This window comes from Lepidochelys kempii, chromosome 1 (genome assembly GCF_965140285.1).
Source record: "Lepidochelys kempii isolate rLepKem1 chromosome 1, rLepKem1.hap1, whole genome shotgun sequence".
NCBI classification, from domain to species: Eukaryota; Metazoa; Chordata; order Testudines; family Cheloniidae; genus Lepidochelys; species Lepidochelys kempii.
The window spans coordinates 190,785,202-190,800,596 of NC_136380.1; the positions used below are offsets into that span (position 1 = coordinate 190,785,202).

A 15,395-nucleotide genomic window follows, 5' to 3' on the forward strand; every position below is an offset into this window, starting at 1 on the left:
TTATCAACAACAAAAGGTAGATTTTAAATTTATTGTAAGGGATAGTAAACAGATCAAAGCAGATTACCTAGTAAATGAAACAAACATGCAAGCTAAGCTCAATATCCTAAAGAAATTGGTTATAACTAGGAAATTCTCACTTAAATGTTGTTTTAGGCAGATTGCAGAGGTTCTTGAAGGCAAGCTGCTCTTGCTTGCAGCTTAAAACTCTAGGTATTTCTTTCATAGGCCGGACACCTTTCCAGCCTGGGCTCAGCTCTTCTCTCCCCAGCCTTTTTCTTAGATGTTTCCAGCAGTCATCTTGGGCGGGGAGACAGTGAAGAATGACCCACATTGAGGTCACTCCCCTGCCTCAAATAGTTTTTGCATATGGCGGGAAGCCTTTGTTTCCAAACTTAGTTCCCATGCCCGTCAGTGGAAAAACACTGATATTCCAAGATGGATTCAGTAACAGGTAACTTGATCACATGACCCTACAGCCATAACTCAAAGACTAATTGTAAGGTCCTCAGGAAGCCTTTCCAGGAAGGGAGGAGTTTAGCTTCTTCAAAGACCTATTGTTCTGTCTAATGGCTCTTCCTCACAGCGAGCCATCTAGACAGACTGCATTCTGTCTTGTGGGCTTTCCCCTGGTGTAAACCCACTGGTAATTGATGCAGTCAATATTCCTAACTTCGGATACAGAAGTGATACATGCAAACAAATAGGATAATTATATTCAGTAAATCACAACCTTTTCAATGATACCTCACTTGACCCATCTTGCATAAAATACATCTTAGTTATGCCATAATCACATCATAATATCTCTATGAAGAATATGGGGCATAATGTCTCACACACCTTACAAAACTAAGGTGACATGAAACAGATCCAGAAAATATTTTCACTTTTGTATAGAGCCTTTCAGCAAAGTTGCTCAAAATATTTTCATTTAAACGTTGACAAAAAATGGCTTTTCAGTCAAAATGGAAATTTTCACTCACACCTCTCCGTTTGGTTGAGATTCTGTTTTTTCAACAAAAATTTAAAAAAAACTGATTAAAAGTTTGTGTGTGAAAACCAAAAAGATTTTTTTTTAAAAAAAAACCCCAAACACTAACCATTTTTTGGTACTGTCAAAAAGTGAAAGGTTTTTTCAGCAAATTGAAAAACACTCTTTAAAAATTACAATGAAAACCCCCCCACCATTTTTCAACTCATGCTCTTTCCACCTGAAGGATCCTACAGTACTGCACGAGGTGTCAGCAGCCAACATATCTGCAGATTTTATGAAAGACATGATGTCCCATGGATCAGTCTTTCATATGCTGCTCTCAGTATGCACTTCTAATACATACAGCTATGTCTAGGAAACATATGAATGAGGCTCACAGAATTTACAATGTGTCTCATTCATATTTCTCTCTCTCTCCCCTAATTTAGCTACTAATCTGAATGATTTCACATTGATGGTCATCTTCAGGTAGAATGTAACTGAGCCATTCTATAGCTCCATTACCTGGGAAATATCTGCCCAAAGATCTTGCATTGTGCTTTTTAAGTGGGGAAAAATAGACTAAGCCCTATTTCCACTAGAATGGGATTATAGTTTAGGGCCTTTAACTGAAAGCGCCCAATGGAACATCAATTGCGTTGTAGCTGCAGGTTGTGGGGGGAGCTTGTAAATTGTTTACTGCTACAATGATGCTCATATATAAACACTAGCAACTTCAAAGTTAACCACTGCACAAAGCAGTGGGCCAAAATGTCAGCACATAACAGCTTAAAAGAACCTTGAATATAGTTTTATTTAGACACTTAACGGAAATCTATCAGGTCTCACAAACTATATCCCAGAGATATGAACAGCATGATTTTTTTATGCTAAAACAAAAGCCAATTACACTAAATCAAAAATACACTGCAGTCATGGTTTCTTAAAGTACAGCTCAAGTAAAAAAAAAAATTATATCTAAAAATAACAAAGGAACCATTTAATCCAGAAGGTCTGTTCCCTGTGTGTATTCAGTTATATTTGTTAATGGTAATAGAGGAAAAGAGATACACAATTTTTACTGCTTTTTACTTATTAGCCCTGCTCAATTTTACAGGAACCAGATTCTACTTATTCTTGTGCATCAACACAATTACTGACCTACCGCCTTTCCAAAAGTGTTCACCGACTGTGCAACTTTGAATTTCTGTACACTCAACTTGACACACCCAGGTTTTGATTTTCAGAAAAACTGAGTGCCCACAGCTATAGTGATAAAATGGAGGACACACTTCAATTGGCATTTATTTTACCTGACATGGACTGGAATTGTATTTGGACAAGCTCTTATAGAAGTTCAGACATATCAGTTAATGCAAAGGGAGATGGCAGATCTAGAAACTCTATCCAGCTGTATTACATAGACATCAGTGGTGTCCTCTCATCTGGAATACCCTATACTTCATACAGAACTGGTTATCCGGTCTCAAAAAGATATTGCAGCAATCAAGGAGGGGCTCAGAGAATGGTGACAAGAACGATTACAGGCATGGGAAAATCCTCATATGCAGAGTTTAAAAAATTGGGATTGCTTATTTTAGGAAATGAATAAAATAAAAGGGGATATGATATAAGCATATAAAATAATAAGTGGTAGAGAGAAGAGTGGTCGGGGACTTGTGCTCTCCCTGTCTCATATCACAAAACAAAGGGGACAATGAAATTAGAAGGTGGCAAATCAAAACTGATAAAAGTTAGAATAAGAAACTCAATTACACCTGAATTAACTAAAGCCAAGAATTTAGCAACATTCAAAAAGGGAGTGGACATGTATATGCATAACAAGAATATTCAGAATTATCATAATTAATGATAAAAATTCTGGAAGGGATATAAACCCTCGTGTTTCAGGGCATATCCTAGCTCCAGTTCTTAGAGAGAGTTTTGAGACCCTGTGTATGGGGCTAATTATCACGTTTCTGCCTTCTTACTGCACCTCTCTCTGCAGTATCAGGAACTAACTGCTGTTGGAGATAGGATTCCGGACTAGATGGACCTATGGACTGCTACAGCATGGCAATTTTATGGACATGAAACTGACCCCCTCTTTGGAAGGACACATTTTAATTTTAGTCGTAATCTATCATCCAGTTGCACTTACCAATATCAACATATGTTTGGGAACAGGGCTGCTCTGGGGCAGCCGCAAAGATGGAATTCTTTGTGAAAAAAAAACTATTCCTGCATTGATTGTAATCAACACCTTCTATCAGAGAGTCTAATTGCGCTTAACAAACATTAATTTACTCTCGGCATCACCCTTCTAAGTGAGGTGCTATCATCATGTCACAGATGAGCAAACTGGAGGAAGAAACATTTAAGAGCCTGATTTTCAAACCACCATATGATTATGCATATATAAGCCAGGCATCTTCATGCACCCATGACCAGTTAGGCGCATAACTCACCATGTAACTACAAATACTGTGTGTATACAATTGCGGTATTTGAATACATATAATTGCACCGGTTCTATTAAAAAGAAAAAGAAGATCAGGCACTACACTGACTTGTTGAAGGTGACAAGAGGTTTGTGGCAGAGCTGAGACCAGAACCTGAGCTGAGTTCCATTTCTGTGCCTTTACCACCATCATTCCTTCCCCATGCAATTTTTATTCGACACTGATGGAACTGGAGCTGCTCTCTAATAATTTATGAATGCTCTACGTTAACATGGTTACTGGGATATTTACTGTATGACTATATTGGTTTTGTTTAACTGGGGGCTATAAACAAAATAATGCAGGAAACAAAAGCAAGGCTCAAAATAAGCCACCTTTCAGCAAACACTTGAAGGTTATTAAGGACTGTTAGTTTTAAAGAGTCTACCTCCTCCTTAGCCAGTCTGCAAATCCAATTTTGTCTAGAAGGGCCACAAGCCAACCTAGGCAGAAGAACAAATGAGTACAGCAGGTCAGAAAGTCTCTCTGAAGAGAGGGGGGTAGTTGCTCAGGGGAACCAAGTGGAGACACGCAGAAGTGAGGCCTAATTAGGTTAGCATCAGGGATGACAAGCCTTAGGTATGACTGACATGCATGTAGACATTTAAAATCCTCCCTCTAAATGCTTTCTTCCTATTCCTACAGTACTTTGTTTTAAGAAGGGGATACGGTCACTATATTCACTACTGTCAGATTCCTGAAAGGAAGAACTACAAGTGTCAGAGCTCAGGCAGACAGTCTAGATAAGCATGGTTGATTAAACAGGGTGCTATATCCCAGGGCCCAATCTAAGAGTGGGAGAATTGTGGAATTCCACTCCAGGAGAGGATAAGGCACAAGGCCTAAGACATGAGAGGGAACACAGAATGCAGAGGTGCAGCTAGACTTGCAACCAGGACAGCCAAAATGAGTGATTGCCTGATTAAAAAAGGGATACAGCTTCCTTGGAAGAGGGATGGTTTTCTATGGCCTTGCATACAATAATTGATAAGCAGATTCCTTATTAAACAGATTACGGACATGCAATAAGACTTACTTGCTGTACAGAAAATCAGAGACGGTCCTATGTACGTTCTAATACTTCAACGTATGAACAACACAAGCATTTGCTTTTGTATGAGTGAATAATCTTACGTAGTACATGATAATTTAGGAAAGACAGATCAAAACAGTGCTAGCCATGTTAAAATGATGGCACTTAGCTCAATCTCCAATAGGTATTTCATGCTTAAAAAGAAACATTAATATCTATTTTTTCTATTCAGTGATCAGATCTCAACCACTCTCATCACTCTTCAGCACACATATGCTGAAAATGAAGTGGAATTGAGCTGTGACTCCAGAGACTGGTTCCTTCCATTTAGTTATGTCATCATTCACCTGATACTTTGTTTTTCGTGTGTGTGTAGCTTTTTCTCTTAATTTCAATAGAGTAGAAAAAAAATTAAACACATTTTCTTAACAGTTAAACATACTGTACTAGAGCCATAAAGTTCTACTTTCTAGAACTTTATCTTTAAAAGTCAGTGCATCATTTACTAAATCTTAGTACAAGAAAAGAACAGAGAAAGAGAACATATTGCACGAATCCTGGAAAAAGGTCCACCGACTCGTGTGGGGTCATGGGGCTGTGCATGGGTGAATCCCTTTTTAGGACTAGGATTTATGGACAACATGAATTTTGGCAGCGTGCCACAAATCCTGTACTGTCAATCAGCTAAAAAGCAACAACTTCAACAAACTTGAAGATTGAGTTAGCCCACTGCATGATGATTATGGTGCTGACCCTGCAATTAGATCCATGCAGGTAGGACCATATGCCTTTGTCAAGTCCACTGAAGTCACAGGGGCTCTGTATGGGCACAAAAACCCCACCTTTCCCAACTACAGGATCAGCACCTAGAGATTTTATAACGGAAAGCTGAACAATTTTTATTCATTTAGAGAGATTACACAGTCATCAACTGTCACAATTTCATTTTTAAAAACACTGTTGGTTAAAATATTTTTAGAAATAGATTTATTGTCTTCCTGGTACCACTAACACCATCATAGATAATAAAGATGACAAGTAAAAAACCCAATTTACTTTTCAACATTTATGCTGTTTGCTTTCTGTACTTCACTTAACTTGATCAAGACAGACTAGTCAGTTTCACTTTTGGAGTCTCATACACTAGCACCTTCCCAGCACTTAAGCTTTAAAGCAAAGAGCTTCCCCTCCAAATTATATGCATGGTAACCTTGTAGATAACATTTGTTATGTAAGGCTAAACTGATACACTGTATATATATGGTATTATAAAATCCCATCTTGTGCCTGCCACACATGGGTTTTGTCCTAGTTTACCATTTGTGACTTCCAAGTTTCTTTTGACAGAGCTGTTGTACAGTACTATTTTTGCACAATTATTCTAAAAATAGAATTAGTAAAGTTTGTTATTTCTGGTGTTATTCAAATATTTGTTTTTAACAAAAAACTCTAGAAGAAGTAGAATTTTAGAAGTCAATCATATTCAAACAAAATGTAATGTTCTTATCGTTGCTAGACCTTCTGAAACCCTCAACTTTTTTTTAAAATTAAGCATAGGCACCAAAGCAAAAACAAATCCCAACTGCTATTAAAGTAAGCTCTCTCTAATTAGATTTTTCTGATCATGTACCAGTAGCACCACCTTGTGTTAGATACGCACAACTTATGAATGCTTACATTTACTGGTAATTAGAGCTGGGCAAATAACTTTTTTTTTTTTTATTCAATGGCAGTTGTAAAAAAAAAAATTGAAGAGATTCAGTTTGGACTGAATGCACTGTTTTGCATTTGGCATTTTTTTTTAAAAGCAAATAAAATGAAAGGCTAGATTCACAAATGAAGAGGCAGCGGTACCCCTTATAACCAACAGCCCGGTGGTTAGGGCACTCACCTCTGGAACAGGGACTGGAACCCAGGTATGCTCCCTAACCCCTGAATATAGAGTCACACTATCTTCTCCTCACCCCGGCCCAATGGCTATTCAAATATTTTATACTAAGAGAAAAGCTTCAACAGAATGAGAGTGTCCCACTCCAGAATACCCCATAGCCTGGTGGTTGGGATACTCACTGGGATGCAACAGATCCGATCCAGAGAAGGGATTTGAACCCAGGGCTCCCCCATCCCAGTTGAGTGCCTAGCAACTGGACAATTGTGCATATGGGTGGAGGAGGTATGTTGTGATTACTGGGCCTAGAAGTTTATCCTAACAGTGAGCTCAACTGTAGAAAATGAAAGTGTGACGTTCGTAAGAAATCTCAATAAGCACCTGTAAAAAGGTGCAGAAGAAACAAAAAGATTAGTTAAAAACAAAAAAGCCTATGGTATAACTCAAGGACTGTGTTAAGATCATGCTTGATAAACAAGAACTAACACTGGAATATCACAAATTAGGTCTAGTTGATGGACAACATAGTGAAGAGATAGGCTGTTCTGCCCATCACTCCCTTTTGGGGTTCTCAAAGTGTCTTTTTGTAAGCAGAAAATTAGCAGAGAAAAAGCTGGCTAATGTGATGCTGACTGACAAATATAAGAGAAGGGGAAGGAGTGAGCTGCCATCCCTACTGTCTCCTAGGACCCTGGACCTGCTTCATCCTAACCGTGAATGAGGTCCCAACCAAAAAAGGTCAGAGAGAGGGAACCAGATAACACTGCCACCTCCACTGGTGGTACAAGTTTCCCAATGGTCAAAATGGCTGATAACACTATGTACTGTGCCTGTGTTTCTCCAGCAGTGAGGTTGCAAGTGAAAGTCAACATCAGAGACAGAAGCTGCATTTTTTCATCTTTGCTGTTCTTTTCTCTCTCCTTTTGTGTGTGCTTGTCTTGTTTTCTTCTCTAGGAAATGGAATCCAACTTTAACAAGAACAGCAACAACAGCTCCAACCCAGCTCAACTAACTATCCTTTTTTTGGAGAAAAGGATTTATCACCATCTTTAATACCATCAAAGACTGTCAGAAAAGGGTTTTTCCTCTTTTTAGAAACGTCTGCAGTTTAGGAGAAAGGAAACAAAGGATGTTTTTAAAATGCAATTCTTACTTAATACTTTACATTTCAAATGCTTTCCCTGTTTCTTCTTCATTTTCTATATCTTTAATAAAAGGTTAAAAAGGGATTTTTAATTCTGTGCTGTAATGGTATTAAATAGGCTAAGGTTTCTGTGTACCAAACCCTGAATCATGTTTGACCCTATCTAATGTTGGGCAGTGGCTGGGTTATATTAACACCTTTGACTCTTTAGTCCCCTTTATTCCTTCTAAATTAACTCAATAGGCAGCACCACCATCACTACCTCCTCTTCCAGTGGTTTTGTGAATGATGCCTAAATCCCCTTATGAATCTAACCACAAAAAATCAAAGTGTTTCACTAGGATAGTGTCAAAACGAACCATTTTTTGTTTCAGCCAAAACAATTCACTGAAGTGAATCCAAAATGTGCAGATTTTGGAGAAAAATTCACCTGAAAAACTATGCCCAGCACTACTGGTAATATAAAATATAAAGAGCCATTTATAAAAATAATGTTATCACTGCATAAGCCTGTACTGATGTTTTCACACAATATACCACACCAAACTGCCTTGAAACTACTGTATCGATGGAAACACTACCGAAGTATTAAGTACAAAAATATTATGTTATTTGTTAAACTTCTCTACTTTTACTGAAACAAACGTGAATAAACTGCACTTACAACGGACTAAATATAAGAGGATCAAATGCCACAAATGTAATTAGAGTATTCATGACACTCAGTTCAAGATGAAAGATCAATGTTCTGAATAAGCTCAAAAAAAGAATTAGCCCCCTAACACCACGATGCTTAGACTGATGTGTAAAAATACGTCAGTAACACCACAATACAGTACAGCAACTGTAATACCATGTAGGCAGTCATGGGCTAAGGAGGAAGGTCCTCTCATGCATCAGTAACTAGTTAAAAGGCAGGAAACACTGTTAGTTTTCACAGTGGAGAGATGCAAATGGCAAGGTCCCTCAGGGCTCTGTAACACGACCAGTGCTGTTCAACATACTCATAAATGAATTGGAAAAAGGGGTAAACAGTCAGGTAGCAAAATCTGGAGACAACAGAAAAAAAATCAACCAAGATAGTCCAAAGCAGACTGTGAAGAGTTACAAAGAGATCTCACAAAATTGAGTGAGTGGGCAACAAAATGGCAGATGAAATTCAATATTGATAAATGCATATGGGAAAACATTCCCAGCTATACCTACAAAGTGATGGAGTCTAAATTAACTGATACCACTCAAGAAAGATCTTGGGGTCATTTTGAATAGTGCTCGGGAAACATCTGCTCAATGCGCAGCGGTTATCAAAAAACCCCGAACAGAATATTAGGAACCATTAAAACAAAATTGACTGGGGTGGAAAATAGCTTCCATATAAGAAGAAATTAAAAAGACTGACTGTTCATCTTAGAAACGGTTAAAGGGGTTATGATGGAAGTCTATAAAATCATGAATTGTATGGAGAAAGTGAATAAGGAAGTGTTATTTACTCCTTCGCATAACTCAAGAACCAGGGTTTTCCAATGAAATTAATAGGAAGCAGGGTAAAAACAAACATAAGGAAGTACTACTTCACACAATGCATAGTCATCCATGGAACTCCTTGCCCAGGGATCTTGTGAAGGCCAAAAGTATAACTGGGATAAAAAAAGAATTAGGTGAGTTCATGGAAGATAGCTCCATCAATGAGTATGAGCCAAGATGGTCAGGGATGCAACTCCATGTTCTGGGTGTCCCTAAACCTCTATCAGAAGCTGAGACTAGATGACAGGGGATGGATCACTCAATAAACTGCCCTGTTCTGTTCATTCCCTCTGAAGCATCTAGCCCGTGAGAAGACAGGATCCTGAGCTAGAAGGAACACTGGTCTGACCAAATGCAGCCATTATTTTGTTCTTATGTAACGATACTAAAAGAGGTAAGGCCGAGGGGGAAGAATTATCGTACTAATCTGAATACATACAACATTTAATAAATTATAGATTAGTAGTAAAACATTTATTCGTGTTACTTACACTAATATAGGCTTCCCAGATATCCTAGGATGCCTTAGAACTTCAGTCACGATCTCTTTCGTCTCTTCCATTCTCTCTGTGTCACTGGAATCCACAACAAATATTATCCCATATGCCTCAGCATAGTAATTCTTCCAGATGCCTCGTATTCGTTTTCCACCTCCTAAGTCAAAGATAGTGACTTCAAACCTTCCCTGTTTAAGGTCAATTTTAGAAAATCCCACTGTTGGAGCTACATCTTCAGGAGACTCTGCCAAATCATAAAGAAAACATTTGCTGAAAGATTCGTTTAGCTATAACAATTTCATTTATTTTATGATTTGTATGTCAAAATTCAGAGTCTAAGCCCATACAATTAAAATGGCCAATACACTTCTAATTACATGTTTTAGGTTACATTTCCCCCTCTCCCCAGGAAAACAAGTTTGAAACGTTAATTCCAGAAGAACATGTGCTTCTGTATGAGAATTATCTTGTCTTTAAAAAAAGAAAACAAAAACAAACAAAAAACCACCTATACAAGGAGCAGGTGAAAAACAGTGTAAGAATACCTGTGACTGACTCACATTTATTATGGATTTCTATAAGATGTAAGTACAAGTCTAATCATCTGTGCACTATTTATATGGTGTTAAACTAACTTTAAAATAAAAAACAGAGCACAACAAATTAATGGGTTATGAGCAGGCCCTGATGTGTTCCACCAAATTTAATCCTTGCCACAGAATTGTGTTCATGAACCTCAGATTTCATTACAAAAACTTAGCCCTTAGGGTTGCTGAGACAGCGTTGGGGAAAAAAAAAAAGAACCAAGCCTAAAGAGATGTACCAAATGTCTGCCCAACTCTACAGAAGAGTGTGAAACAATAGCAGTATGAGATGTGAATTACCCCATTAGTCTCAAACAAGGCTTTGTGGAAGTTTTTGCAGCAGTGGAATTTGGTATTTTTCCAGGATGTCATAGATTTTGCCATTTTGCTGTAGTCACATGCTCAGAATGTGTTGCCTGCCCTGCTAGGACCAGCCTGCAGCTGTGTCAAGGCTGATTCCCCAATCTGGCACTTCAAGTGCAGAAGGTGGGGGTCCGCAAGGATTCTAAAAATTAATACTGGCCACTCCAAGCTTGTATTAAACTCCCAAGGTTACAGCTTCTCTCTGACCTTGGATGGCTAGACGCTGCCACCACCCAAGTGAAGAGAAACAAAAAAAAAACCTTTAGACCCAGGAAGGCACTCTTGGGAATTCCTACCTGTTGGGTACCCTCAAACCCTTTCACCACCACCCCCTGGGGAAGAGCTGAGAAAGAAAACAAAGGAAATCAGCTTTTGCCACCAGCTAATTAAACAACATATGCACAAACCTCTTAGGACCCAAAAATCCTAACTGGTTCTTAAAAAAGGTAAATTTTATTAAAAACAAAAAGAAAACATACATCTGGAACATATTAACTATTGTTAGATTTAAGAAGAGCAAATATAATAATTAAGCATCAAGAATGGTCTTCTTGAGGTCCAGCTTAATGGTTACAAGCAAAACAAAAGCTTTTAGGAATTAACACAGAGTCGTCCACAAGCCATAAAGAAAAAAAAGAGATAAACCTAATTGCGTCTTCCTAGACATTTCCTGATCTACTTACATATCTGGGGTTTCAAATGAGTAGTTTCTAGGTACGATGTAATGATTTTTCATACCTGGAGCAAGCTTTTACAGCATAGTCCAGTCCTGTCCCTGCTGTCTGGGAGAACAACCACAGATACACAAAAAAGGAGTCTTGTTTCAATTTTTAAAATTTCTAGCCTTCCCATTGGCTGTTTTGGCCAGGTGCCCACTCATTTCCTTTTACCTATGTATGCAGTCAGACTTTTTAACCCTTTACAGGAAAAGCAAGTAGAGAACAGCTACCAAGAGGGATTTTATAGTTAACTGGCTGGCTGGATGTCCATAAAAGGGAGCTACCCCCCACTTCATTTATCACAGCCTTCTTCTCACTTTCCAGCTCCTCCCTTGGAGGGAGCGAATTAGATTTCTGTGCACTGTTACATAGAACCAGGCAACAGAGGATTACGGAGTGACAGCTGGAGTCCTGCTCGCAGAAAGAAAGCAGGAAGAGTCAGAAGCAGGAGCCTGAAGAACTTTGCAGCAGCTGAGGCTTGTGAAACTGGAAAGATGAACCACTGGAACGGGTACAAGCACTCTCCCTCACTGACACACCAGGGAATGGCAATTCTGAGCCAGACCACATAGACAAAATCATAGGAGCCAAGACCCAGGCTGCACTGCCAGGATATATGGAAAAATGTATAGTATAGTGAAAAAAATGCCATCTTCAAAAATAACAGACATTTTATGCTGAGTATTTTCAACTATGAGCCATAATTGTGTGTGTTTGTGGGGGAGGCACAGTGAGAGCTAAGGGTATTTTTCATGGTTGCAGAACATGTTAATGTTGTTGCAGAATTTTAGAGGCTGCCACTGCAGAATTTAGTCCCATTGTACCGTGAAGTACAGAGGGCCCAGACTACGATGGACAGTCTTTTCTGTGAAACTTTCCTGGCTGCAGATGCCTCATAGCAAGTCTTTGCCCACTGTGCTGGCTGGTCCAGGTCTTGTGAGTTCTGAGAGTCGAAATACATTAAGGTGCATATATTTGGAATACGTGTGCATTACAACAATGCACTCAATTAAAACTATGTTCACCATCCAATAGTATTAATGACCCCCAAGCATAACTAAACAATTAGCTACTATCAACCCTGAAAACTAATCGAATGCACTCTCCTCCATGAGGTCAGTTGAGAAAAACAAATGTGACATTTCTAGGTCAAGCTGTTTTCACAACAAAGTATTAAGAAACTTTCAACAGAGTCAGAGTCTCTTAATATGGAACCCCATATTGGAAATATCTAGTCCACTTTTGGTTCCATCTTTCTAGAAGAAGTTTATCCTGGAAGAGGACTTTTCGGTCAAATTAGTTTGTTTTGCTGATGGAGGTGTTAGTATCAGTGCTGAAATAATTGCAGATTAAATATCAACTATGGATTCATGGTCTTTAAAAAAAAAAAAATGATCCAGAAGGACAGAGTTGGGGGGGAAGTCTTCATAACTTCATTTACACCTGATAAATCCATTGATTTACTGACCTGCAACTAGCATTTGGGGCAGAGTTTGCCTTCATACCTGTCAGTATATTGCATAGCACATCCTAGATGCTAAATTAAATGTACACAGCTGGAAAAACCTTCCATCTCCTCAAACACAAAGTTACACCAAACATTTGTCTTTAAAAGCACCAGTTTTATCCGATTCCAATTATGGCCTGCATGCATGTGCATTAGTCAGTGGAGAGGGGAAAGAGAAAATTCTCTCCAAAGCCAAATGAGCTCTTGCTGTAGAAAATGTCTAGGAAGTTGCTGGTGCTTTCCTGGTTATAAATGAGGATATAAAAATGTATCATTAGAACCATCTTTTAAGTTATATACACACCATTTCCTTCTTCAGATTCCTTTCCTAATTATACCGACAGTCAATATCATAAAACAGGTTATACTTAAAACATTGACTTTACATAAAGTTTACTGATGTATGCACATTGCAGTATATTTCATCAGAAAGCAATTTCTGTACAAAGAAATCAGATCTATTGATTTCTCTAACCTATGCTAATAAGTGAAATGTCTCATTAACCAGAAGAAACACTTTATATCCTTGCAATAATTCAAACAAAATTATGAGACAGAATTTCAGTCCTAAAAGAACTCTGGATAATTTTTCTCTCTCTTTCTGTAAAAAAGCTAGCAATTTATAGTCAGCTCCTTCTCTAACAGAAACAGCATCTTACCCTATCAGGAAAAATATATATTGCATGTGCCAGAAAATGAACTACTGAAAAACTACCCATATTCTAAGAGACATGCATGGCCATCAAACATGAGCATGCACCCTCACCCAGAGCAGATGCACACATGAATTGTGCATACATAGCTACACAAACCCCAGATGCAGGTGCACACAGATGAACAGGGTGCACGCACCTAGGTTCTCACCTCTTTGAAAATTTAGGCTTAGAATTTTAAAAAAGCCCAAGGTAATTATGTGCTAAATTTCCACTGAATTTAAATGGGAACTGGGGGCCTAATTCCTTTCAGATCCCTTGACTCACTGGACTAAGACTGGGGTTTTTACAATGGATTCAACTGCAGGATTGGGGCCTATATTATCAAAGCAAGAGGCCCAAATAAAAGTCATTTTTATAAGGGACACCACAAACTCAGGTGGGTAGAATGAAGGGGGAATTCACTTCTGTCTCAAAGTGTTGTACATCATGTAATTACAAGTGACACTTATAGTTCAGGGCAACTGCACCCACATTCCACTCTATGGCCCAGCAGGAGCACCAACAGGCCAGGCTCCTCAGCTATAACCTCTCGAGTGGATTCACATTTCCCTCCCTCTTGATGGGGGAACTTCAAGGCTGTACAGTTCCCTGACTGTGCTGTGATATTCAGCCTAGAGAGGCCTGTTTTGCCATTTTTTCCAAAGATAAATACACAATAAAATTGCCACAGTTCTAAGTTACCACACAGCCCTTTATAAGCAAGCATATTTATTCTTAAGGTGAAAGCATTACAGAGAAAAACATTAAAAACAATAAAAGAACCGACACGCATGCTAATGAGCTTACCAAGGATCACTCCCTCACTCCAAAAAGGGTTCTGTTTGGTTATTAGTCCTCCTAACCCAACACAGGGGTTTTTCCTGTGGTCACAAGTTCATCACAGCTTCAGCTCACAACCAGCTGATGTCTTATGGGACCTCAAGGGGCCAAAGATACACTTGCTACCTTTCCTTAAGGCCTGGGAGCCACATCTGGATTAGAGGCCCTTTCTGTTTGCTGAATCAGAAAGAAGGCCCTGAGTCAGTTTTAACTCAGGCTATTTATCCAAAATTCCTCTGACTGTTGGTTCCTGGAGAATTCAGTTTGAACAAGCACAGCTTCCACCACTGGAAAGAGGCTTGCCTATCTGGAGGAGGTGTGCCCTGAGTGAGTGTGCCAAAGCACCTCCCTACCTCCCCCGTTTTTAGTTCCTGGGGGGCTGTGGTCTCCCCTCCCCCATGTAAATACACACAATCCCTCAATAGGACATTGACATTTTCATTTTTAATAAAATCAACTCCTAAAATATTTAAACTTAATTCAATAAAGTTTGTCCAGGACATTGTCATAGCTGCCACAACACCTAAGAATACTAAAACTGAAAGAAGATCTTTTCCCCACAGTGTGTCTCTCTCTGCTTTTGACAGCAATTTTGTGTCATTTGTTTCACTCTTTTCTTTGTACAGTCAGTTTTACCCTGTTTGGAATATCCATTTAAACAGAGGAGCATAAAAACCCTTTCTAAATCCTTTTAAAGAGATGTAAGAATTGAGGTCATATCATTTAGGATTTTTTTTTAAGTTGGTCATTTTAAAAAGAGGTTTTGAGTTGACCAGCATATTTAGTCTTAAAATGCTTAGTTCAGAACTTCATATAAGATTTACTGCTTACCTCCTTGGATTCCTTTCACTGTAGCAGTTTTACCAGCATTATCAAGTCCCACCATCACCAGTGTCACCTTCCTTCAGAAGGGCGGAAAAAAAAAAAAAGGTATTTCAAGGCTTTTTTTCCTAGTTGAACATTGTGTTGGACTTTTACAAGTATTTGAATGCATAAATAACAAAGTTACCACAAGCTGTAAAACCAATAGGCTTCAAAATATCCAATACCAGAGAGACTTATGCTTGTTTATTTGGTGTTTAACATACAACCAGCTGATCAGAGAGTGCAGTAATAAAGAGATA

The 15,395-nt window shown here is 38.6% G+C and overlaps 1 protein-coding gene across 11 annotated transcripts in view; it reads right to left on the reverse strand.

The window, feature by feature from the left end:
* Window positions 1-15,395, reverse strand: part of ARL13B (ARF like GTPase 13B) — an 80,404-nt gene that overhangs the window by 59,239 nt on the left and 5,770 nt on the right. For all 11 annotated transcript variants that reach the window (XM_073305584.2, XM_073305509.2, XM_073305517.2 and 8 more), the window contains exons 3-4: window positions 15,103-15,173; window positions 9,558-9,807 (exon numbers count right to left, since the gene is read on the reverse strand). In XM_073305584.2, the coding sequence (XP_073161685.2) occupies window positions 9,558-9,807; window positions 15,103-15,173 (321 nt within the window). The remainder of the gene's footprint in view (window positions 1-9,557; window positions 9,808-15,102; window positions 15,174-15,395) is intronic.